Source organism: Rhinatrema bivittatum, chromosome 4, assembly GCF_901001135.1.
Source record: "Rhinatrema bivittatum chromosome 4, aRhiBiv1.1, whole genome shotgun sequence".
Lineage (NCBI taxonomy): Eukaryota > Metazoa > Chordata > Amphibia > Gymnophiona > Rhinatrematidae > Rhinatrema > Rhinatrema bivittatum.
In genome coordinates this window covers 219,537,685-219,562,750 of record NC_042618.1, presented here as the reverse complement: position 1 = coordinate 219,562,750, position 25,066 = coordinate 219,537,685, and the positions used below count along the sequence as shown (strand labels likewise).

Sequence of the window (25,066 nt, the reverse complement as noted above, 5' to 3'; positions counted from 1 at the left end):
ATTTTAGTGGTTGGCGCAATGGGCTATGAACCAGAGAAGCCAACATTCAAAACCCACTGCCAATCTTTTTTGACCTTGGGCAAGTCACTTTGCTCTCCATTGCCTCAGGTAGAAAATTTAGTGAGTTTTCTGGGGACAGGGAAATACCTACTGTAAGTATTAATTGCATTTATATGTACCTGTACCTGAAAGTAATCCACTTTGAAGTGGCTGAAAGGTAGACTATAAATCAAAATATCTAAAAATAAAATGTAGAGGGCTACTCACTTATGATTTAGTGCAGATGAAAGCCTGCACCACAGTAAATTGTACATGCGTGTCCATGCTAAAACATTAGCATGTACCTGCATGGAAATATGGTAATAATGAGCTCTTATCATCGTGGTCTCTAAGAACTCCTTAATTAACCATGGTCATATAGTTGAAGGTAAATTTAGTACCAGCTCAGCAGCAGGTGATAACATTTAACATGAGGAGGATGCCATGTCTTCAGGGCCTCCTCCAGACAAAGGACTTTCCTCTAGGATGCAAGCTGCCCTCTGGGAAGGTCCAAAGAAACAAACCGGAAACCGATCCAATATTGCAAGTAGCGACCAAACGGAGAGGATCGGTAGACAGTTTAGACACCAAATGAACTTTATTGAGAAAAAATGCCCGACTCAGGCCGAGTTTCGCTCAATTCTGAGCTGCTTCAGGGGCTGTTGAAGTCGGCTGTTGAAGTATCTGTTTGGCAGTAGATTCAACTGGCGTCAATTCTAGTAGTGTGCTCATTCACATCTGTTGCTATTGTTCAACCTTCACTGTCAGACCAATATATACTGTAGGCATGCCTCCTTTTCAAAGCCTTTTAAAACGCAGTATTTGCATGCCAAATCCTGCCTGTGACCAGGGTAGTTTAAAACTGGATAGTAACTGTCGAAACCAGATTTCCAGTGCGCCTCCGCGCTTACTGCTAGCTGCCCTCTGGGCCTGGTGATTTTCCATCATGGCTAGATCTCACAGCAATAAAAGCCCTTCTGGGAGCCCTCCAAACTGCTATCTTTACCACCTCTCCGGAATGGGTACTTATACCAGTCCGGAGGTTCCCCCAATTCTTTGCCGACAGAAGGGAATAGAAAAGTTTCCTGCTGGCATCACTGCTGCACCATGAATGGCACCATCTACTGGTACTTCACAATGTATCAAGCTATGCAGGGCCATTGTGATTCATTTTTTATTTTTGCAATCTGCCCCTGTGATAATGATTGCAATCAAGGTTCAAGCATGGCAGTCAAACTAGGAGAATATGATTTTATGATCACGGTTTAGAAATAAATCCTTTCGCTGGCATGCAAACACAACTAAATTGAAATTCATCAATATTGGAATCAGAGGAGCTCTTCAAACAACTCCAGAGGGTCCCCTGAAGGGCGCAAAATGGATGAAGTTTAATGAATACAAACATTTCTACATTTTGCTAACAGGTGCCTACAATATTCAGGTGCCTACGATATTTTTTAATTTATATTCTATCTTTTGTGACACTTAAAAGCAGATTACACTCAGGCACTTGGGTATTTCTCTATCTCCAGAGGGCTTATAATATAGATTTGTACCCGAGGCAATGGAGAGTGAAGTGTCTTGCCCAAGCTCACAAGGAGCATTAGCAGGATTTGAATTCTAGGTTCCCTGGTTAACACAATTACAACAAAAAAAAGACCCTCTAAAAGTCCCAGAAAGCTATAACAAAACAAAAGATGAGAACTAAATGCTATTATGAAAGGTTTTGCAATCCACCATCACATGAATTTCAAGAAAGCTATTTCAAAAACTGTTTCAAAAAATATTTCAAAAAATAAGGTGTCAGCAAGCCAGTCAGTGTGCCCAGCAAAGCATGGGCCACCCAGTCTTATCAATCATTCACCTTAATATATTATATGTTGAATTGCAAAAGAAAAAAAAAATTAAGTAATTTTATAAGCAAATAAAAAAAGAACAGTCCAAACAATGGGGTAGATTTTAAATACTTGCGCGAATGCGTACTTTTGTTCGCGCACCAGGCGCGAACAAAAGTACGCTGGATTTTATAAGATACGCGCGTAGCCGCGCGTATCTTATAAAATCCGGGGTCGGCGCGCGCAAGGGGGTGCACATTTGTGCAACCTGTGCGCGCCAAGCCCAGCGCGCGCTGCCTGTTCCCTCTGAGGCCGCTCCAATTTCGGAGCGGCCTCAGAGGGAACTTTCCTTCGCCCTCCCCCCACCTTCCCCTCCCTTCCCCTACCTAACCCACCCCCCCGGCCCTATCTAAACCCCCCCTTACCTTTGTCAGCAAAGTTACGCCTGCTTTCAGCAGGCGTAACTTTGCGCGCGTCGGCCGGCTGCCCCGCTCCGTGGTCCGGTCCCGGGGGCTGTTCCGGAGGCCGTGGCCACGCCCCCGGAACGCCCCCGGGCAAAAACCACGCCCGCGTCGCCGCCCCCGAAATGCCGTGCCCCGCCCCTAAACGCTGTGTCATCCCGCCACGCCACCGACAGGAAGCCCCGGGACTTACGCGCGCCGGCGGCCTAGGCAAAATAGGCGCGCCGGCGCTGCGCGTGTAAATCCAGAAGGATTTACGCGCGCGGCCCTTTTAAAATCCGCCCCAATGTGTTTAAAATGGGTATTTATCTCTATTTTGTATTTGTATTTCCCATTGAAAATACAAATACAAAATAGAGATAAATACCCATTTACCTATGGAAATCCATTTATTTATTCATTCGTTTATTTTATAACCTGTGCAAATCCACAGATCAAAGTGGAGTACAACACAGCAATCATAAAATTACATTTAGAACATAGCAATAATCAAATAACAAACACAATTAAACTGCTACCATACAAGGCCTGGGTAGTGAAATTCACAGTTGTGACCACAAAAAGGCCCTAAACAAAGCAGATGTTATCCTATCTGCTAAATTCAAATGCTTGCTGTAACAAATAAGTATTAAACTGTTTTCTGAAAGTCTGTGTGGATGACATTATGTGCAATTGCTCAGGTAATATGCTCCAAGAGAGCAGGCCTGCCACCAAAATAGCCTTGTCACTGGTCTCAGAAAAATGGGCCAATTGCAAGGAGGGAACATCAAGGAACTCACATTAGCCAGATTTTAACACTTGCGGAGTTTAATAAATATACAACATGGTGCATATCCGAGGGGATGCAGTCATGCTTTAATAGTTTATGGATGAGCATCGCTATCTTATATTTGATCCCTCACTGCATTGGTAACCAAGGAAGAGCGCTGAGAATAGGGGTGATACGGTCTCCAAGACCAAAACCTGTAAGGGCGTGTGCAGCTGAGTTTCGAACAATTTGTATAGCTCTGAGGACCTTTTGCTGTCAACCCGATATAAATCGAGTTGCAGCAATCCAAACTAGTAAGTACCAATTCCTGAAGCACTGAGAGAAATTCATGAACGCTCAGTAGTGGCTTTAGCCTACATAAAATACACAGCTTAAAAAAGGCCACCTTAAGTACCAGATTTCACTTGGGCACGACTTAACAGATCAAACTCCAAGGTGACCCCCAAACAACCGAAAATTTCTAGCATACAAAAGGTTTTGAATATTTTATTTACAGGTTGCTTATTCCTATAATTTGCTGCCTCCCTTCCATCTCCCTTTTTGAGAAGTAAAGAGAATCTGCCCTGCCTTGTGATTCCAGCAGTGGCAGTGATAACATACCTGGTCTGGTGCTGACACACTCCCTGAGGTCCAAGGATCGCAGTCTTTGTAGATTGAATATAAGCAAAGCCCACTCAACACTGCACAGGCAAGAATGGCCCACAGGCCCAAAAGATTGATATAAAGGGATCTAAGGAGAGAGGTGGGAAATGAAGGATTTATGCACGGGTCGGTTTCTTATGCAATTGATGTGAAGTCATTTGGCTGCCGTGTTAATCCACTAAGCCAGAGGTTCCCAAACCTGTCCTGGGGGATCCCTAACCAGTCAGGTTTTCAGCATATCCACAATGAGTATGCATGAGATAAAATTTGCATGCTCTGGAGGACTGGTTTAGGAACCACTACACTAAGCTACATAAAGGTCCAAGCAAGTTGGAGGGGGACACCACGTGTAAGTCATTTTCAAAGGCATTTGCACAGGTGACAGTGCTTTACCCCCAGGAATGGCTTTTCACAAAACTGCCTGCCCAACACGTGGGTAAACTTACACATGAATGCCCTGTATGTGCGTCAAGTTTACATGTACTGTAGGGAGGTGTTTCTGAGCTGGGGCAGGGTTTGGACATGCACATATTCCCTTCAGGACAGGCATGGAGGGAAGAACAGCAGGAGGGGGCGGGGACTGGATTAGAGAGCAGAGTGGTCTGGCTCTTGTCTGCTCCAGCCTCAACCTCACCCCTCCCTTCCTGTTCCCTGCAAGCTGCCTACAGGGCCATTTCAAGGGTATTAGGCGCCCTAGGCAAACCTTACAGCCTTATGTAAGATTTGCCCTGGGTGCCTAACACCCTTGCACCAGCCCCCCCCTCCCCCATTTCCCTACACATAATTAACATTTGACCTTGCGAATGACCACCGAAGTAACAGTATTTAAAAGGGTCCTCAAAACGTTTTTGTTTAAACAGGCCTTCAGCCCCTGATATTTGGTATGATCGCTGTTGAACTGTGCCTAATGGAAGAAACTGATTTGACTTTGACCACAGGTAGATTTGTTTTGCTGCTACTAGAGTAATTTTTTGTATTTGCTTTTCTGTGTTAAGTTTTGTTTTTATTACTCATGTATTTTGTAAACCGCATCAAGCAACACTGCAAACTGCAATACATAAACATTTTAAAATAAATACATAAACATTTATGCATTTATAACAGATTTTACATGAATAGGACATTCAAAATATCACTTACAACATGCATATTATATTATATTTACATGCCCTGCTGTGGTGCCAACCAAAAAACTCTTTTAAAAAGTATAACGAGAAAATTGGAACCCAAATAATATTAGGCCTATTGCATTGAGGGTAGACTTGGCCCTCAGAAAGCCATGAATAAACTGAATTACAATTAGATTATAGTAAACCTCTTATACCAAAACAGCACTAAATGCCGACATCCTTACTTGTGAAAAGGGAACACAGCAAATATTACATCAGGCCCTAAAACACCAAATCACCTTCTATTAGGGGTGTGCATTCGGATTGACCGCATTAGTAAAACGCAACTCATATTTTTTTTTTACTTAAAAAATTGATCGACATAAACGATCGGATTTCCCACATATCGAACATAGATATGTTCGATATGTGGGAAATCGCGATTGTTGAGCCAAAATAAAAATATAAACCCCCTCACCCTCCTTAATCCCCCCCCCCCCCCCCGACTTACCACAACTCCCTGGTGATGGAGCGAGGAGTGAGGACGCCATTTCTGCAATCCTTGGCGAGAAGCATGTGACGTCGGCGGCACGTCGAGTGACGCCGGCGTCACGTGATTCCCGGCTCGTTCGCGCCGGACGGCTCGTTCGGCCCAAAAAGAGCTGGCCAAAAGTTCGAACGAGCCGGGAATCACGTGACGCCGCGTCACTCGACGTGCCACCGACGTCACATGCTTCTCGCCAAGGATTGCAGAAATGACGTCCTCACTCCTCGCTCGATCACCAGGGAGTTGTGGTAAGTCTGGGGGGGGGATTAAGGAGGGTGAGGGGGTTTAATTTTTTTTTTTGCACATATGTACATATACCCAACTCATTGGATTTTTTTTATGTCCATATTGGCCGCAAGTGGGACCCCCTTTCGGACATAAAAAATATGAACATAAAATTTTGCTCTGCACATCCCTACCTTCTATTAGGAAAACACAACAAGCCAAGCTGGTATAGATCCCTACATAGAAACTTCACTAAATACAGACCACAAAATACAAATAAAAATGTGCAAACAAAAACTGAATTGTTAACTTCAACAAGGCAGATTCTATAGGCAGTGTAACACTGGAGAAATAGAAAAATTACCTTTCTTCATAGGGACGGTAACTTTAAAATGAACACACAAGCGCCTGTACACAATTGCATGCATACTTTTTACAATTTTTCAGGAGTGCGTATGGTCCCCCTAATTTTAAATGGCTACATGAGCAAACATAAATAATGTATCTTCCTTAAGAATTTGTTGGCTTTAACGCATACAGGTAAGCAGATTTTAAAATATGCACACGTGAAAGAAATAGCCAGTTTGCCCAACGAGTCCACCAGTTTGCCCAGCCTACCTCTACGTCATCCAGACCCCTCTGGTTCTTCAGCTTGCACTCTCCTCTGTTTACCCAGACTCCTCACCCAGTGATTTTTGGCCTAAAACAAGTGTCTTCAGATTTACACCTCATCAAGAGCAGAAGTAAATATACGTGAATAACAGCTCACCAGATTTAAAATAAGATTTACGTGTGTAAATGTTGGCCTCACCCCAGCATGTCCCTGACATGTCCTGATTCTGTTGCGTCTGCCGGTCTCAGACGGCTGCAACCGCTCTGCCTTACCTCTTTTTCTCCCCTTTCACTCTCTTTGGGCAAGATGGCTACCTCCGGTGCCGAGTGCGAGGGCCTCGGCATTTCCAAACCAGCATGGGTGTCCCCATCCGCCATGCTCACTCCTGTGGCTTCCTAGGGCACGAGCGCGCACATCTCCTACGCTCAAATACACGACATGGCGGGAACCTCGGGGGCAGCCCCACCGCATGACGTCAGTACCTCCGGGTATATCTAGCCTCCACCTCCACTTCCACTTTGAGTTAACAAAGACTTCGCTTCGCTACTCTGCCTGCTCTAAGCTGCCAGCTTAGATGCCGCTTTCACGCTAAGGGCCTCGCTCCAGCAGAAGCTCTAGACACCTGCTCCTTGGGGGTCTCTCGCTTCCAACTTCCCTTCGGGGTTCCTCACTAACTAATACAACTGCTCCTCGGGGGTCTTTTCTCTATTCTATTTCAGGATATTGGACCATTGGGTACTCGCTCCTCGAGGGCCTATCTATCTTCATATCCTGCACCACGGATCTTCGGTCCCACCATTCTACCCCCAGGAAGACGCCTTAATTCTGTGAGTACCTCTACGATCTGGCGCTCAACTCCACCCACCAGCCACGACGTTACCCGCATTGTGGACTCCCGCCTATCGTGAACATCTGGGTGAGACTATACTTCTAAGCCAGTTGAACATACTGGCACTACGTGGAGCTGTGCCTTACCTTCCTGCTTTCACCATCTATCTACAGCAGTACAATAAAGACTCTATCCATTCTGTGTCTGCTATCTGTGTCAGCCTATCGCAGTGGTTCCCCACGGGGCTCCTCCCCGTGGGCAGAGTCATCGCCATTGCGACCAAGGGTCCACAATGCCACAAACACAATTCTGTCCCTTTCTCCCACGTATTTGGTTGCTCGTGCACGCGCATATATACATATAATTGGGCTGTTTTAAAATACGAATTGCTTTCACTCAGCCCAGATAGTCGCATATATGGACTTTTTAACGTGAGCAACTCTTAAAATTCACTCCAAAACAAATAATTAAATCAATAAATATAAAAAAATCTGGCATAACAGTAAAGCTATACTAATAAAAAGAATAAATATTTTAAAACAGCTGATGAACAGAATAAAACCCAATAATAAGTTAAATATTTTTTTTAATTTTCCAAACACCAATAAAATGTTTCAAAACAGCAGACAGTAAATAATACCCAATAAGTAAAACCAATAAGGATAAAAAAAATCCCACATTCTCCATACCTGGGAACTTCTGAACCTACACTCCCTCTCTCACATATGCTCAATCACATACACTCTTTTTCATACTTGCTTACTCACACTCCCTCTCACAGATGCTCAGGCACATATATAAACTATTTTTCTTTCTCGCATGCTTAATCTCACACACACACACACTTTCTTTCACACTTGCTCATATTCCTTCTCATGCATTCTCAGTCACACACACACGCTTTCATATTTGTTCACTCATACTCCCTCTCACATATGCTGCTGACACGCACATATACTCTTTCATACTTCTTCTCACACATGCTCTATCACACACACATGCTCACTCCGACATATACTATCTTTCACACATGGCCAATAACACTTACACACTCTCTTTGACACATGCTTACTCACACATTTTCTCTCACACATGCTCAATCACACACATGTTCTCCCACTTTCACACATTTTCACTCACTCTCCCTCTCTCACACATATAAACATACACACACACACATACTCAGTCACATTCACAGTGCACTCTCCCTTTCACACATGCTCAGTCACACACACACTCATTCACTTCACTATCTTCCTTTCTGGAAGCACAAGGACAGCAGTAGTAGCCTGCTTCTTCAGACTCTTGCCAACAGAAGTTCCCTTGACTCAGCTAGTAGGACAACCCTCTGTCATTTAAGACCTGAGTGACTTAAGGCTTTTCTCTCATTCTGTGCCTATAGGGAAAACACAAGGATGATACATTTAAAACAGGCACACATATACATGTGTATATGAGTGCACGGCAAGATGTACTGCAATTTTATATTATGTGCTCGTAGTGGTTGCGAGGGTACTCCTAATTTTAAGCAGGTATGCACACATCAGTGTAATGTTGGCCTTGAGCTGCACAAGTGAGAGAATTTTACATCAGGTGCACATCCAGCCCATAACCAGTTTCACCAGTTCATCCACCAGTTTGCTCAGTCTATAGCTAAGTCCTCCAGATCCCTTGGATCTTTAGCCTACATTCCCCTCATTTAACCAGACACCTCAAGTACTTAATAAATGGCTTGAAATAGTATTATTTGGAGTTGTGCCTCAACCATTGTAGAAGTAACTTTGTGCTACAGTATACCTGGGCATGCACCTAGGCGCATAGTTACATGCATCATATCTCTTGACCATGCCCCAGAACACCCATGCCCCACCTATATGTTGGCCCTTTTTTTCCCCGATGTGACATGCTTGCACATTGGCGGGGGCACACGGCCTACCTGGCCTATCCAACCAGCCCCACACACCAGAACCGGCAACGCAGAGGATGTGCTGATGACACTCCCCTCCCGGAACAAGGAGGGAGGGAGAGGTAGGTGCCATGTCGGCTGGATCGCCAACAGCCTGCCCACCACCTGCCTACTAACAAGATCTCTGCGGCGTCGCCACTGAAAGCAGCAGGGGCACGCGGCCTACCTGGCCTATTCAACCTGCCCCACTCACCAGAACCGGCACGAGGAGGGAGGAAGAGGTAGGCGCCACATCGGCTAGACTGCCCACAGCCCACCCACTGACAAGATCTCTGTGGTGGTGACGCTGATTGCGCTTGTGCTGTGAGGCGCATGCACGAAGGAGCACAACAAAGGAGCTTGCCCCTTCGTGCGGACCTGAAGTTATGAACCAAAGTCAGATACATTACACCTGCTAATGATGACTGCAATTATAGATCAGAAGTGCTTCATGGAAACTGTAGTAGGATGGGGTCAGCATGGAGATCTAAGGAGTGTCTGAGGAAAGAAGAAAAGAAGGAACACAAATATGGTCATCCCTACGATAAGTAATAACTCTTCCATTATCTCTTCATACCTAATGTGATGAAGTGCAGGCTGTTTTGAGGCATGAAAACCCAGGCAGGATCACTGCTGGGAGAGCCCGGAGCAGAATTAGACAGCAAAAGGGGCTTCGGCTGCCGGGGAAAGACTACAACTCCCAAGTTCTTAGAGGCACAGCTGAGCCAATGGGAGAGAGAGCAGACTGATTGTGCAGCTGAGCCAAGCACCCGTGGCTCACACACACCTGAACCAATGACTGTGGAGCAGGAAGGCATACCAGAAAGGTTTGAATGGCTTGAAAAGCTGAGCTCCTCAGAGGAAGAGGAGGAGATGGAGACAGAGATCCTTGCAGAGGAAGCCACGGACTCTGATATGGAAACAGAGTAAGTGGTACTGCAAAGGAGATTCTGTATGTTTGAACTCTGTTTTGGGTTTATGTGTTTTGTTGTAAAGGTCTGGGAGGACCGTAACCTGCTGCACTACTGAGGGGAGTTGGGGTATGTTGTGCAACTGTTGCATTAACTGACGGAAATGTGGACCTCTTGCCCAAGGTGGAGTTGGCGCAACCTGAGAGGGCGAACCCTCGCAGGTCCCCACCATCGGAAGGCGAGGCCGGGCAGTTGCAGGGGCTGGCTGGAGCTTCACCAATACCAACCCCATTCTCCGCAGGTTGAGCCTTTGTGTGCGGGGGCCGGCTGGTCTTAGGTGGGCTCCTGTGAAGACGGTTGGGTAACAGCCAGGAGAATCGTCCAAAGTCAGTCCAAGATCAGAAGCCAGAGGATCACCGAGAACCAGTCCAGAGTCAGAAGCCAGAGAGTCGTCGATAGCCAGTCCGAGGTCAGAAACCAGTAGAGTCACCGAAAGCCAGTCCGAGGTCAGAAGCCAGAGAATCGGCCAAAGCCAGTCCGAGGTCAGAAGCCGGAAGATCCGTCCACAGGAACCAAGGATGGGAGCATGGGTAGTAACAGGACTCAGAAGGCAGGAACAGGAATCAAGGCACCACCAAAGCGAAGCAGACTCATTGCCAAGTTGAGAATCCTGGAGAAGCTTCCTTATATCTGCGAAGATTCCTGACGTCAGTTTAAGGGCCAGGCTATGTTTTCCCGCTGTGGCCCCTTTAAGAGGCGGAGTTCTGGCACAGGCACGAGCTAGGAGATGCCTGGAGGAGTCGGGGCCGGTGGTGTCAGGGCCCGCGTAGCGGCAAGACAGTCTAGGGAGGCTTGCCCCCACAGCGCAGAGCTCAGCGGAGGCCAGGAGAAGCAGACCGTGGGTACGGGCAGGTGCCCGCAGCCCGTTAGTGCCAGCAGCACTAGCAGCAACTCCCAAGCAGGGCGGTTTTGGCTGGCTGAAAAGCCAAGCGAGTTTTCTCCCTGTGAAAAGGGGAGTTTTGTTTTTGAGGCCCACTGGGAGTCTGCAGTGGGAACTGTTGGAAAAAGACTGTTTCTCATAAACTGTATTTTGTGCTGTTTTTGGGAGTGTGGCTGGACTTGCTACAAAGACATTTCAATTGTGTGTGCAAGCCCTGCTAGGGCATCGGAGGCCCGGGTCGGGGCCTAGGGATTTAAACAGTTGCTGAGTTTTGCAGGAGAAGACGTAGCTGGGGTCAAGAAAAGCATTGGACCTTTCGTGTGGCGGGGACTTCCTCACACTAATGTTTACTGTGCTCCTATTAAACGCTCAGTCATTGACAAAAAAACCCCTCTGATTAATGATCTGACAAAGGATTTAAATCCCACTATTTTTTGCATTTCTGAAACCTGGATGAATGACAACCACAATGTACTCTTAAACCAAATTTTCAATCCTAACTATGATATATTTCATTTTCCAAGAGCTTAAGCTAGTTCCCTACATATATATATACATAAGTTATCATCAAGTCCACTATATAAACATCTTGTACCCTCTCAGACCATACCTTGTAATGTGTACATAGTTCTATTTATATTTATATTCACATATATATTTCTCCTTCAACACCTTATACTCTCTGCATACCATGTTTTGTAACCCCCCCCCCCCCCATTTACCATGCCATATAACCAAATCGTTCCATGTATTTTCTCTATCATGTTATCTGTAAATCGATATGATGTGCAAACGGCTATCGGTATATAAAAAGCTTTAAATACATAAATAAAATAAATAAAGTAGAGATTAACCCTCCCTATGAGGTGGCAATTCTAAAATCTCCACAACTAAACTTAGGATTGGTCAACTATCCACCAGGTATACTATAAAAAGACTGCTCACTACTAACTGAATTATTTGCCAAGGTGTTTCCAAATCCAGACTACCTTAATTGCAGGAGACTTTAACCTACATGTAGATAAACCAAAGAGAACCTTAGCACATGAAATGTTCATAGAGTCAATGGAAGCCATGGGATGGTCCCAAGTTGTTTCTAAAGTCACTCATAAAGCGGGCCATATTCTAGATCTAACTTTTGCCAGTAGCAGCAACTGTTTAATCAATACTTCTCACACCATGTTACCCTGGTCTGCTCACCAATTAATAAAGGCAGAAATAACCTTCCTCAACCAAATTCATAAAAGTATAGAGGATAAACAGACTTTTACCTTCAGGAAAAAGATAGAAATGTAAGTACTTGCAGAATCAATAAAAAGCAAACTCCCTGAAATAAATAAAGCCTATTCCTCTGCGGCATTGGATTCCTGGGATAAGACTGTCAACGAAATAGCTGAAGAACTCAGTCCTGTCCAGATAAAAACTATTAACAAAGAAAAGAAAAACTCCAAAGAAACCCTGGTACAATGATGATCTAAGACACATTAAACAGAACCTTAGAAAATTAGAAAAAAAAATGGCGGACATGCCAATCCTCTGAATCCCTAGAAAAATACAAATCTCTTCTAACAAAATACTGTGTGCTAACAAATAAAGCAAAAAAAAACACTATGCAAAACAAATTCATGGGGTAATATTCAATTCTAAATTACTCTTTGATGTTGTTAAAAATGTAATTAAGAATCCATCATCCTCCATCATGAGAAACTAAAACTTCTCAAAGGCCACCTGCAATGAATATGTCACATCCTTCTTAGACAAAATCAATAGATTGAAACTCAATTCCCTATCTGTTCTCCCACAAAATCGCATGAAGATAGCTAGGCTATGTGTAAGCGGTCTTCGTTCAACAGAACAACTAATCTTGAAAGCATTCAAATCATTGCTAAAATTAACCCTGCTATTCACCCATCTAATCCATTTTCCTCCAGTTCCTTGAAATAAGTGTCTCAGTGTAATCACTCTCACAATTACAACCTTAATTAATCTCTCTCAGAAGGAATCATACCACCTGAGTTAAAGCAAGTTGTGATAAAGCCAATCCTGAAAAACAAAAAACCAGCAGAATCGATGACTGGGACAACTATAGGCCCATATCCAACTTGTCTTTTATATCTAAAGTATTGGAAAAGGCTGTGCTATCTCAACTTGTGAATCATTTGGAAGATCAAGATATTATTTTCCCAAATCAGTTTAGATTTAGGAAACACCATTCAACTGAGACTTTACTCCTTTCCTTAATGACTGAGCAACATTGGGATTGACGGTAGTGTTCACAGATGGTTCTCCTCCTTTCTATCTAACAGAACATTCCAAGTCAAATTGGACAATCACATACCTGATACCTCCAATATTAATACTGGTGTACCTCAAGGCTCAGCCCTCTCGGCAACACTATTCAATATTTATATGTTCCCACTGTGTAAATTACTGGTGGATTAAGGAATCACTTTCTTTTGTATGCTGACGACATACAGTTCTACATTCCATTCTCCAAAACAATGGAAAAAGCAGGATTCACACTTTCAACCTATATGAAAGCAATACAACAGGATCTACCTAAACTCAAACTAACATTAAACCCTAAAAAGGCTAAAGTTATTTGGTTAAGTAGATAGTTAAACCACTGGCTCTAAACCTAGGTAATTTTCAAATTACTCCCTCAAATCAAGTACGGGATTTAGGTATACAGCTAGATGAGAACCTTACTATGAAAAAGCACATCAATAAACTAATTAATACAGGCTACGCCAAGTTGCGATTACTACATCAGTTAAAACCTCTATTAACCTGTGAGGACTTCCGTACTGTATTGCAAACTCTAATCTTCTCCAACATAGACTGCTGTAAGCCCTTATTACTTGGTCTTCCTGCAAATGTCCTAAAACCATTACAATTATTGCAAAATACATCAGCAAGTTTTCTGTTAGGAAACTTGAGCACATTACAACCTCGCTGATTTCTCTGCACTGGCTTCCAGTACAATCCCGAATCCATTTTAAAGTACTAACTTTAATATTCAAAATTATTCATTCAAGTGACACCAGTATGATAGGCATGACACTACAACCCTACACACCCCAGCAAACACTAAGATCTCAAAATAAAGGACTACTGACTGTCCCAACAATTCAGAGCACACATCTATCACAAGCAAGAGATTGTCTGTTTTCCATTGTGGGTCCAAAACTTTGGAATTCTCTACCCGAGATGTTACATTTGATAACAGATAGAAAAAGATTTAAAAGTGAGCTAAAGTGGTTCTGTTTGAGCATTTTTCTCCATTGACCTTCAAAGCTAAAGGAGATGCCTTGTTTTTTCATGTGCTTGCTGGGTAAAAAAGCAATTTTACTGAACTGGAGAGAACCCAGAGGTCCTTCCTTTTTCTAATGGCATAATCTGTTCCATGACCTGCTACAAATGGACCACAGAGCTTCCTGTGCTTTTTTTACAATCTCGAACCACTATATTCAATCACTTTCTCCAAAAGCCAGAAGTTTATTGATGAATAGTGCAACTTGAGTGACTGGTCAGTTTTTCTCATCTGTGGGGTTTTTTTTCTTTTCTTTCTCTTGGTTTATTGTATTTGGGGTTGGTAGGGGCAGGTGGTAGGGGTCAGGTATGGGATTTTGCTATATTGTTGCTTATTGTTGGTTTCGGAGTGTGTAAGATACCAATGCACTCCGTCACCCTATTTGAATTAGTTTATTGTAAAATAAAAACAAATTGAACATAAAAGTGAGCTAAAAACATGGCTATTCAAAAATGCTTATAAGGTAACATAAAATCATCAGAATGAAGAGAACTACAATAATAAGAAAGGCAAGAGAAATAAATTGAAGCATGAGGAATAAATTTACCGAGGGAATGAAAGAACCTCAACACAATGTACTGTCTAAAATGTGATATCCGTTATATCATTAAATGCTCTGTTCTCCACGCCTGATGCCCTAGGTCTTTAGCTAATATGTATTGGAAAACTCATTGGATGCCTGTTGGTGAATACTACCTCTGTAACCCATCTTTATATGCTGAACCTAGCTATGAATGTTACTTTTGTAAACCATTGTGATCACTAGATGGGTCAGTATATAAAACATCTAAATAAAAATAAATAAAGTGTGAATGGCTTATTAATTCGGGTAGACATGTGCATGTGCTAGATGTGCGCCCATCTCTCAATTTAGGAACACATCTAATTTTTAAAATTCATCTTTTAATGAATCAGGCCCTTAGCTTGATTTCTTTTTTTCTTTTGCCTCTCTTAATACCTTTTTCTGATGTACCACACACATGACACAGAATAAATTTGAAGATAAAGATAAGAGAGACTTGGAAGGTAAAAAGCAGCTATCCTCTTTAAATATTAAGGCGTCTGGACTAGATAATGGCATCAATCCCAAGAGCAAGCAAAGTATTTTTGAAAAACAAAGTTTTAAAAATAACTTACAGTTTTGCTTGGAATCTGGTTTTGCAGGCAATGTATCTCTGAACCTGTGATTGGTTGACGCCATAAATGGCAGTCCAGGTGAATGTCCCACCAATGACAATTGTCCAAAAGGTGTGTCTTTGCAAGGGATGAGGATCAAAGCTAAACACAAAAACAGAAAGCTCAGAATGTCACATTTCTCATGTCTTGTGGCACAGTAGAACTGTCCAAACGTACTGTAGTGTGTTAGTTTTCCTATAGATACTAGAGAAAAATCAAATCTCTGTGGACTGTGAAACCTTTTATAGGACCAGCAAAACTAATGTCGCTCATGAGATTCTAAGATCTCCCGAGTCTCATCAGATAAAACCTTCTACAGTTTAACCGGATATAATAAACTGTATTTTTCATAGTCTAAAAGAAGCTGGCAACTGTGAACAACAATACATTGTTTTCATTCTAGCTTTTATATCAGTTTTATTCCAACCAACATGTCATGTCTAAAATCAACAGATATATAAATTGAAGCTTTCCACAGATATTGAGAAATTAAGGGTCAAGAAACAGCAGGAGATACTTTTTTATTTGGACTAACTTAATACATCTGTGACAACTTTTGCAAATTTCCCTCATCAGGACAGTGAATAAACAGCAGAGTGACACTGGGTTTAAATAGTATAGAGTCAGATCTCAGGTTGCCCACATGTGTGAAAACTGATCCAGTGTTTCTGGTTTTCTGTCCCTTTTTGGAGAGTATCTAAGTCTACAGATAGACAGAGCAACATTGATCTCTTTTTATATACTTCTTTCCACAATTCCACTATGGAAAGCAGAAAAAGTTATTGTTTTAACTTCAGACAAGCTGTGTGACCCATTTCTCTATAAATAAATTCTAAAATTAAAAATGGACCATCATATTAAATGCACTTATTCATCTGGGCTATCGAAGGTATAGTGAAACACCAGTGCAAACTTATAATCACAGGTCCAACTACTCCAATTGTTCAATATCTTTTTCAATTTTTATTTTCTGTTCATATCCTTTTTTTAGTTTAGATTTTTTGATGTGTATGCAAATAAAATTTGTATGCAAATAAAAAATACTCTTGTCTCCCAGCAAACAATTATTTCTACAGACATAGTCATGTTGGCAATAATAAACTCCAGCTATACAGATAGTAGTGCACTGCAATCCAGTGCGACATAGTACTATGTTTCGAGATTATAATTCATCATTGGGTCAAAAAACTTAAAGAACGTGTAGCATGAAACTTCCTCGCTGGTTGCAACGAGTGGAACAGGCACTCATACCGCTTGTGTTTATTATTGCCAACATGACTGTATGGTTGCAGAATTAATGGTTTGCTGGGAGACTGGAGTATTTTTTCAACTTTTATTTGCATACACATCAAAAAACTAAAATATAAAAGGTGATTATAACTTTGCACTGGTGTTGCGCTATACCTTAAGGGGCAGATTTTAAAAACTTGCGCACACGTGTCCATGTGCGCGAGCACTACCCGGCGCGCACACATGGACATGCGGTATTATAACATGCGGTATTATAACATGCTCGAACCGAGTGTCGACGGCTGCGGCCTTCCTCAGTTCCCTCCCAGTCTGCTCCAATTTCGGAGCGGACTGGAAGGGAACTTCCCAACCCCCTACACTAACCTCCCTTCCCCTAACCTACCCGTCCCCTAACCATAACCTAGCCCACCCCCAAATCTTTATTTTACCTTTTGCACCTGCCTCGGGGCAGGCGAAGGTTGTGCGTGCCAGCATCCTGCCGGCACGCAATCTCCCGGCACAGCAGCAAATGGCCATTGTGCCGATGCCTCTATCCTCGCCCCACCCCCAGACCGCCCCTCCCCATCCCTATCCCAAGGCCCCAGGACTGACATGCATGGCCGGGCCTTTAAAAATTGGCCCGGCATGCGTAAGTCCGGGATTTACACACATAAAGTTTTGAAAATCTACCCCTAAGTGCATTTAATATGATGGTCCATTTTTTTAATTTGGAATTTATTTATAAAGAAATGGGTCACACAGCTTGATTGAAGTTAAACATAACACGGATGGTTTTCAAGTTCTTTGTTGTTTCTCAAATATTTGCCTAATTTGACTATTATTTGTAAAGCATAAAAAGATAAACATTTTAATAGGAAAAGAAATATTTAGCATGAAAACTAATGCTTCTTGTATAGGGGCTTTCAACGTCATTCCTCAAGGGGCTGCATACTGGTTTCATTTTAAGGATATTCCTAATGAATATGAATGAAGTACATTTGCACACACTGCCTCAATTGTATGCATATGTGTCTCTTGCATATTCATCAGGGATATCCTGAAAACCAGTCCAGTTTGCTGCCTCCTGAGGACTGACATTGCACACACACACTCCTAATCTTGAGCAAGACAGGATTTATTTTTATAAATAAACTTTTATGTCAATAACTGCTGAATATAATTACTGCATTAGCTGATACAGATCTGCTGAGACTAGCCACACTGTTTTTTTATATGCACAAGAGGTGATTCTTGCCCCCGCAAGATTTGAAAATTAATATTAGTTATTTAAGCTTAGATGCAGTAAAGTTCAAAAACACTTACTCCCAAAAATGTAATCTGCCACCATGATAGGAGTCATTTAGAATAGTGCCAATTCCACCTTGAACCACTACGGAACGTATAATAACAGATACAAAGCCAGCTACCATGATCCCAATTTGGAACACATCTGTCCAGATGACGGCTTTTAGACCACCCTACATGGAACAGAAACACAAGCAAGCATCTAAGATAAACTTGCTATTCAACTTTGCAAGTACATGTGTTATTTTCATATTATCAGCACATTATCAAGGCTAGATTAGAAAAAAATGTCACTATTCACAAAAAATTTGTTCTCTTCCCTGGTATTCTCTAATGGCCTAGTGAGTATATCAGAAAACGGAGGGGCCCAAGAAGAATTACATAAAGATGCACTGTCATTTCAAAATAACATGGAAACAACAAAATACATTTCAATTAAAAGTGAAATGAAAAAAACAAGCAAAAAACAAGCAATATATATATATATATATATATATATATATATATATATAAACAAATAAAAAACAAAATGAAATAACATTTTTTTCTATGCACATGCCTAGAGTTAAAGGGCAATTAGATATGTAAAAGAATACCACAGAAAAATCAAATTTTATCAAAATGTAATATATTCACATCTTCATAGTGAATATATGTTGTCCCTCATGGAAGGATTGCATTTTAATCAGTTTCTGAATTGGTTAAATCTAGCAGCTTTCAAGCTCCTGAAAATGCTAAAATCTTTCAGGATGTTTCATAGATGCTTTAAAGAAAATTGGATTGAAATTGTTATGCAAGACTGCACGCTCTATGTTAATGACGTTGGCGACAGAACTTTCAGATGGGGTTAAGGACGTACAAAGAAAATCTATTTCTTACTTCAGGACCATCGTTGTTGAAAAACAACAGTATTTGTCTCCTTGCAATTTCCCTCACTTCAGATTTCAATGCAACAGTTTTTGCACACTCAAAGTCTGCCAAGTTTTAATAGAACATGAAAAAAGAACAATACAGTCAATTAGCTCTAACTTAAGCTAGTCAGTGTGATCTGCCAGTGGAGTTGGCAGTGAGAGCGTTGACAGACTAACTGGAAGTTTGAGTGGTTAAGTACAGAGGAGTCAGTACCCCAAACAGCTCTTAACAGACATACAAATGGAAGAAACCTTTGCAAATTCTAGCTCATTGTGTAGAAACAGTAAACAATGGAGAATCCCAGTGCTGATAAAACAGACAGGTCAGTTTTCAAAGCAAGTCATCAGTTTTTGTCACTAGGTTTTGACTGCTTTCAAGAACCATCAGCCTAAGCCTTTCTCGCCTCTTTATCATACATCTATTCTTTACATTCATATCAGCTTAATTTAGTTGTCTTTGCCTGTTATAAGGGAAGCCCTTCAATGTGGCCAAAAAAACAGAATATTTCACCAATGAGCATTGTGAATTGTAATTAAAAAAAAATAAAATATGGACTAGGCCCTTGACTCCAAATCCTGGATCGCATATTATGGATCATGGAGGCTGGATTATCTGTTCTCTAATAGGGATGTGAATCATTTTTTGATGATTTAAAATATCATCCGATATATTTTAAATCGTCAAAAATCGTTAGAGCCGTGATACAATAACAATTCCCCCGATTTATCGTCAAAAAATCGTAAATCGGGGGAAGGGGGAGGGCGGGAAAACCGGCACACTAAAACAACCCTAAAACCCACCCCGACCCTTTAAAATAAATCTCCCACCCTCTCGAACCCCCCCAAAATGCCTTAAATTACCTGGGGTCCAGAGGAAGGATCCCGGTGTGATCTTTTACTCTCGGACCTCGGACCTCCGTGCGTTGTAGAAACAAAATGGCGCCGGCGCTACCTTTGACCTGTCATATGACAGGCCGGCGCCATTTTGTTTTTTTGTCCCCCGACGTCAGGAGCGTAGGAGATCGCTCCCGGACCCCCGCTGGACCCCCAGGGACTTTTGGCCAGCTTGGGGGGGCCTCCTGACCCCCACAAGACTTGCCAAAAGTCCAGCGGGGGTCCGGAACGACCTCCTGCAGTCGAATCATTTTTCCGTATGGAAAAACGATTCGCGGTAGGAGATCGCTCCCGGACCCCCGCTGGACCCCCAGGGACTTTTGGCCAGCTTGGGGGGCCTCCTGACCCCCACAAGACTTACCAAAAGTCCAGCGGGGGTCCGGAACGACCTCCTGCAGTCAAATCGTGTTGCTGAATGGCCGGCGCCATTTTGCGCAAAATGGCACCGACCATTCGGCAACACGATTCGACTGCAGGAGGTCGTTCCGGACCCCCGCTGGACTTTTAGCAAGTCTTGTGGGGGTCAGGAGGCCCCCCCAAGCTGGCCAAAAGTCCCTGGGGGTCCAGCGGGGGTCCGGGAGCGATCTCCTACGCTCCTGACGTCAGGGGACAAAAAAACAAAATAGCGCCGGCCTGTCATATGACAGGTCAAAGGTAGCGCCGGCGCCATTTTGTTTCTACAACGCACGGAGGTCCGAGGTCCGAGAGTAAAAGATCACACCGGGATCCTTCCTCTGGACCCCAGGTAATTTAAGGCATTTTGGGGGGGTTCGGGAGGGAGGGGGATTTATTTTAAAGGGTCAGGGTGGGTTTTAGGGTTGTTTTAGTGTGCCAGTTTTCCCGCCCTCCCCCCCACTGGATCCCAGGTAATTTAAGGCATTTTGGGGGGGTTCGGGAGGGTGGGGGATTTATTTTAAAGGGTCGGGGTGGGTTTTAGGGATGTTTTAGTGTGCCGGTTTTTGATTTACACGATTTACACGATTTGCACGATATTTAAAAAACCCAAACTGCGACGATCCGATTCCCTCCCCCTCCTAGCCGAAATCGATCGTTAAGACGATCAATCACACGATTCACATCTCTATTCTCTAATGCAAAGAGCTGCCAAACAGAGAACTAGTGGCCGCTTTTCTTCGCCTCCTAAATGGAGGAACAGGAAACTTACCAATGTGCAGTAAAACGTGCAGACTATTCCAGTGGAAATCACTGCTCCCCACAGGTGAAATCCGGTCACTGAATTAAAAAAAAAACAAAACAAAACAAAAATCACATATTGAGTGTGTTTAAAATATCATAAATAAGGAAAACCAATGTTTTGCACCATCGCATAACAAGTGTTTACATTTTTGAAAAATAAGGTGACAGCAAGCCAGTTGGTGATGGTGCAGTATCCTGGCTTTCCTTATTTATGATAGTACCTGGTTCACATTTTTTTGTATATCACTGCTTTTGGGGGCTTTAGTGGCTCTTTTTTATTGTATGTTTAAAATATACCAATTAGCAGATGGCCATCGCTTCTAATGCATTACCCGATGAAGGGATTTTAGTGTTTCTGAACACGTCCAGCTTTAAACACTAATTACAAAAGTGTCATCTATACTCAACTACTTTGTTGGTTTTCTTTTTTTTTTTAAATAAGGGTTTGGATTTTTTTTAGTAATGCTCTTTTTACCTGTTTGGAACCTGATATTAGGGTACACATAAATCCACGAGACCGGCTAATCAAAGCCTATGCGCTTTTAAAAGCCCATGCAAGCTTCTCCTTGGGACAGCGTCTCCAGATAACATTATTAATTCAATTATGCACTGTTGATTTTATTTTCCGAAGCATCCTGCTTAAACTCTCAAGCAATACTAGGACGTCCCCGCCAAACTGCTGCCATGAAGGCTTGCTCTTCACTCTACAGAAGTCCCGCTGAAACACTTAACCACATTTTAAAAAATTAAACAAAACATCGCACCCTCACCCTACCTTGGTTCAGTGCCAGCGCAGGAGCGTAAATAACAATTCCAGTGTATAAAACCTGGGGAAGAAACGTAACAAATGTTGGGAATTTTCAAATGATGACTAATTCAACTTACTCAGCCTGCGGTACTTTGATGTGAGCAGCATTTGGGGGGGGGCGTTATTCTGTAAAAGTCTGAATAAGGATTAGAAGCCAAGATGTTAAAATTTTGATCCTTTATTGGAGACTTAAAATCTTAAAAACGCCCGACTCAGGCCGAGTTTCGCCCTCTGTCAAAGGGGCTGCATCAGGGGCTGTAATCAACTTTGTTCAATAGTATTCCCATGGGCTGCATACCATTCATTTATTTGCAGTCAGTCACATATCTTCACGGTGTATTTGCAAAATAAACTGTTTATTTTGCAACATGCTGATTACAACATATTGGTTATATGTTGAATGAAACATCAGCACGGAGACCATTTGATGCATTATATTATACTCCATCTGTACCTGCATGAATTTTATTTGATATAACAGAGCCCCTGATGCAGCCCCTTTGACAGAGGGCGAAACTCGGCCTGAGTCGGGCGTTTTTAAGATTTTAAGTCTCCAATAAAGGATCAAAATTTTGACATCTTGGCTTCTAATCCTCATTTTGTTGCCCCCACAGCTTTGTTAGATAGCCTTCCTTGCTGCTTTCTCAACCCAAAGTCTGAATAAGGTCAGCAGGTACGCGCATGCGTCACACTCACTTTCAAAGTGAACCTGCGCACACAGATTCGCCTTCAAAGTGATCCTACCCAAATTACTTTTAAGTTGGACACTTTTCAAAGGAAAAATAAGCTCATACTTTCCCTTTGAGACCTGGTGCAAAACCTGCCACATTTTTTGTCATCAAAAGGACAAAAAGTACTCCCCACAGCTACTTGTCCTTGAGGGTGAAAAAAAAATGAAGCCTGATCAAACCTTCAGATAAATATTGTGCACTTAAGATCCTCAGTGTTAGGAGTTCTTTTCTGTTTGAGCTGGGGACATGGGGGGTTAGGAATCATTTGGCAGTTCTTTTTGTAATTGTTGTGCCTTCATGGGAAATGTGGAATATCAAGAACAATAAAATACATTAAAATGAAATGTAATTCAGACCCCTGCCTCCCATCACACATACAACACAAACACAGGGAACTTTCAATCTGGCGCGCAGGCGCTCTTTGGCGTGCTTGCATTGGCACGCGCCCAGATACGCGGCTATTTTGTAACATGTGTACATGTTATAAAATAGCCTGACCGCGCGTACATGTGCGCCCAATTTTAAGTGGGCACACGCAGGGCCGGTGCTAGCCTTTTTGCTGCCCTGTGCGAACAATTATTGTGCTGCCCCGCCATTTCCCTTTTTCGTTTAGTCTCTTTCTTTGGGCCCACCAAAAAAAGCCCAGCTCCTTCCAGCAACTTAAACTTTAAAAACTGTCACCCCCCCCCTCCCCCACCCCTACCTCCAGGTCTTCATCCCTCCCCCGGAACCCATGGCCAGTGCAAGAGTGTTAGGCGCCCTAGGTGAACCATGTACCCTTGCATCCCACCCCCCACCCTCTCCAGACACAAAGCTAAGAATTATGCATTTATAATGACAAATTTTACATGATAAAGAATATTCAGACTTCTGAGATAGAAAAATATCACAACATGTATATTATATTTACTTAGGGATGTGCAATCGTTTTTCCCGAATTAGTCAATGTCAACTAAATTGCCTAATTCGGAATGGTTCGGGAGAACCGAAAAACGATTTAATTTTTTCTGAAATTTTGGAAAAAATTCATTTTTTAGTTAGTGCGCACTAACCCGAAAATCGGGGCCCCTGAAAAACAAACCCGAACCGCGGGATAAACAAAATTCCCGCAGGGGGGCCCCGAAACGAAGCGCGACACAAAATTTTTAGCTGAAGCACAGCTCTAATATTTACATACACTGCTATGGTGCCAACCAGAAAACCCTACAAAAAAAAGGTACTTAGAACCCATATGGCATTAGGACTACTGTAACACATGTTGAGAGTGGGCTTGACCCTCAGAAAGCCATGAGTAAATTACAATTAAAATATAATAAGCCTCCCATACCAAAACAGCACTAACTGCCAGCACTTAAAAAGTAAGAACCCTATCAAGAAAAGGCAACACTAGGCCCTAAAACACCAATATACCTCCTATTAGGAAAACAGAACAAACCAAGCTACTAGATTCCTAAATGCTAGCAGAATACCTCTCCTTGATCACACATACAGAACACAGGCAGACTCTCACTAAATTCAGAAAAAAAGAAACCATAAAATATAAATAGAAACATGCAAGCAAAAACCGAAATGGAAACCAGAAGTCAGACTCTGTATGCAGTGCAACAATGGGAAAAAAGAACTGCACCAATTCTCAGCCATTAAACAATAAAATCAAGAAATATAATAAATATATAAATCATAATAGTATAAACATACTAATAAAATTAATTTTTCAAAACAGCTGATGAATGGAAGATCCAATAATTAAAAACTCATATAAAATCTGTTTTAAATTGCCCAAATACCAATAAAATATTCAAAACAGCAAATAATATAAACAATTAAAACTAATAACTAGTAAGGATAAGGATTCATGCTCTCCATACCGGGAAATTTTTTATTTACAATCACCCTGGGATTGTTATAGATTAGTGGGAGAAGGATATACAAGCTTTCTCCTCCCTCTTTCATAGATATAGATATGTATCTATCATTACACATACATACATACATACATACATATGCTCTCTCACATGCACATGTTCCCTTTCACACACACACATGCTCCCTCTTACATATACACACACAAGATCTTTCTCACACTTACATGCTGAGATACACATATATGCTCTCACACATGCTGAGACTCACACATGCTCATAAACACACATGCATGCTCACATACACACATCCATCCTCTCTCTCACACACCACTCACATGCTGGCACACACACGATCCCTCTCACTCAAACATGCTCAGACATACACACACATACACACACACCCTCTCTCTCTCACACACACACACACACATGCTCAGACACACACACGAAGAGAAGTGGCAGGCCTGGACTCCCACCCATTCAGAGAACACCCTATGCTTGGATACCGCAACCTTTCCTGATATAATCTGCATAATTTATTGCTAAAAAAAACCATATTTAGACTCTTAATCCATCATACCTAGAGCTTGGTCTCTTCACTGTCTTAATGCTCCCTTTCACACACATATACTCAGACACACAACACATACTCAGACACACAACACATGCTCAGACACTCACATACACAATCAGAAACACACACAGGTTCCTACTCATACACATATTGGCTCACTCTCACACACAGACCAAAGACTCTTTCAGCAGCCACCG

At 42.4% G+C, this 25,066-nt stretch overlaps 1 protein-coding gene across 1 annotated transcript in view; it reads right to left on the bottom strand.

The window, feature by feature from the left end:
- Positions 1–25,066, bottom strand: part of LOC115090520 (sodium-coupled monocarboxylate transporter 1-like) — a 96,007-nt gene that overhangs the window by 35,287 nt on the left and 35,654 nt on the right. The window contains exons 3-7 of the mRNA XM_029599721.1: positions 21,667–21,718; positions 20,860–20,927; positions 17,908–18,062; positions 15,316–15,456; positions 3,705–3,834 (exon numbers count right to left, since the gene is read on the bottom strand). Of these exons, the coding sequence (XP_029455581.1) occupies positions 3,705–3,834; positions 15,316–15,456; positions 17,908–18,062; positions 20,860–20,927; positions 21,667–21,718 (546 nt within the window). The remainder of the gene's footprint in view (positions 1–3,704; positions 3,835–15,315; positions 15,457–17,907; positions 18,063–20,859; positions 20,928–21,666; positions 21,719–25,066) is intronic.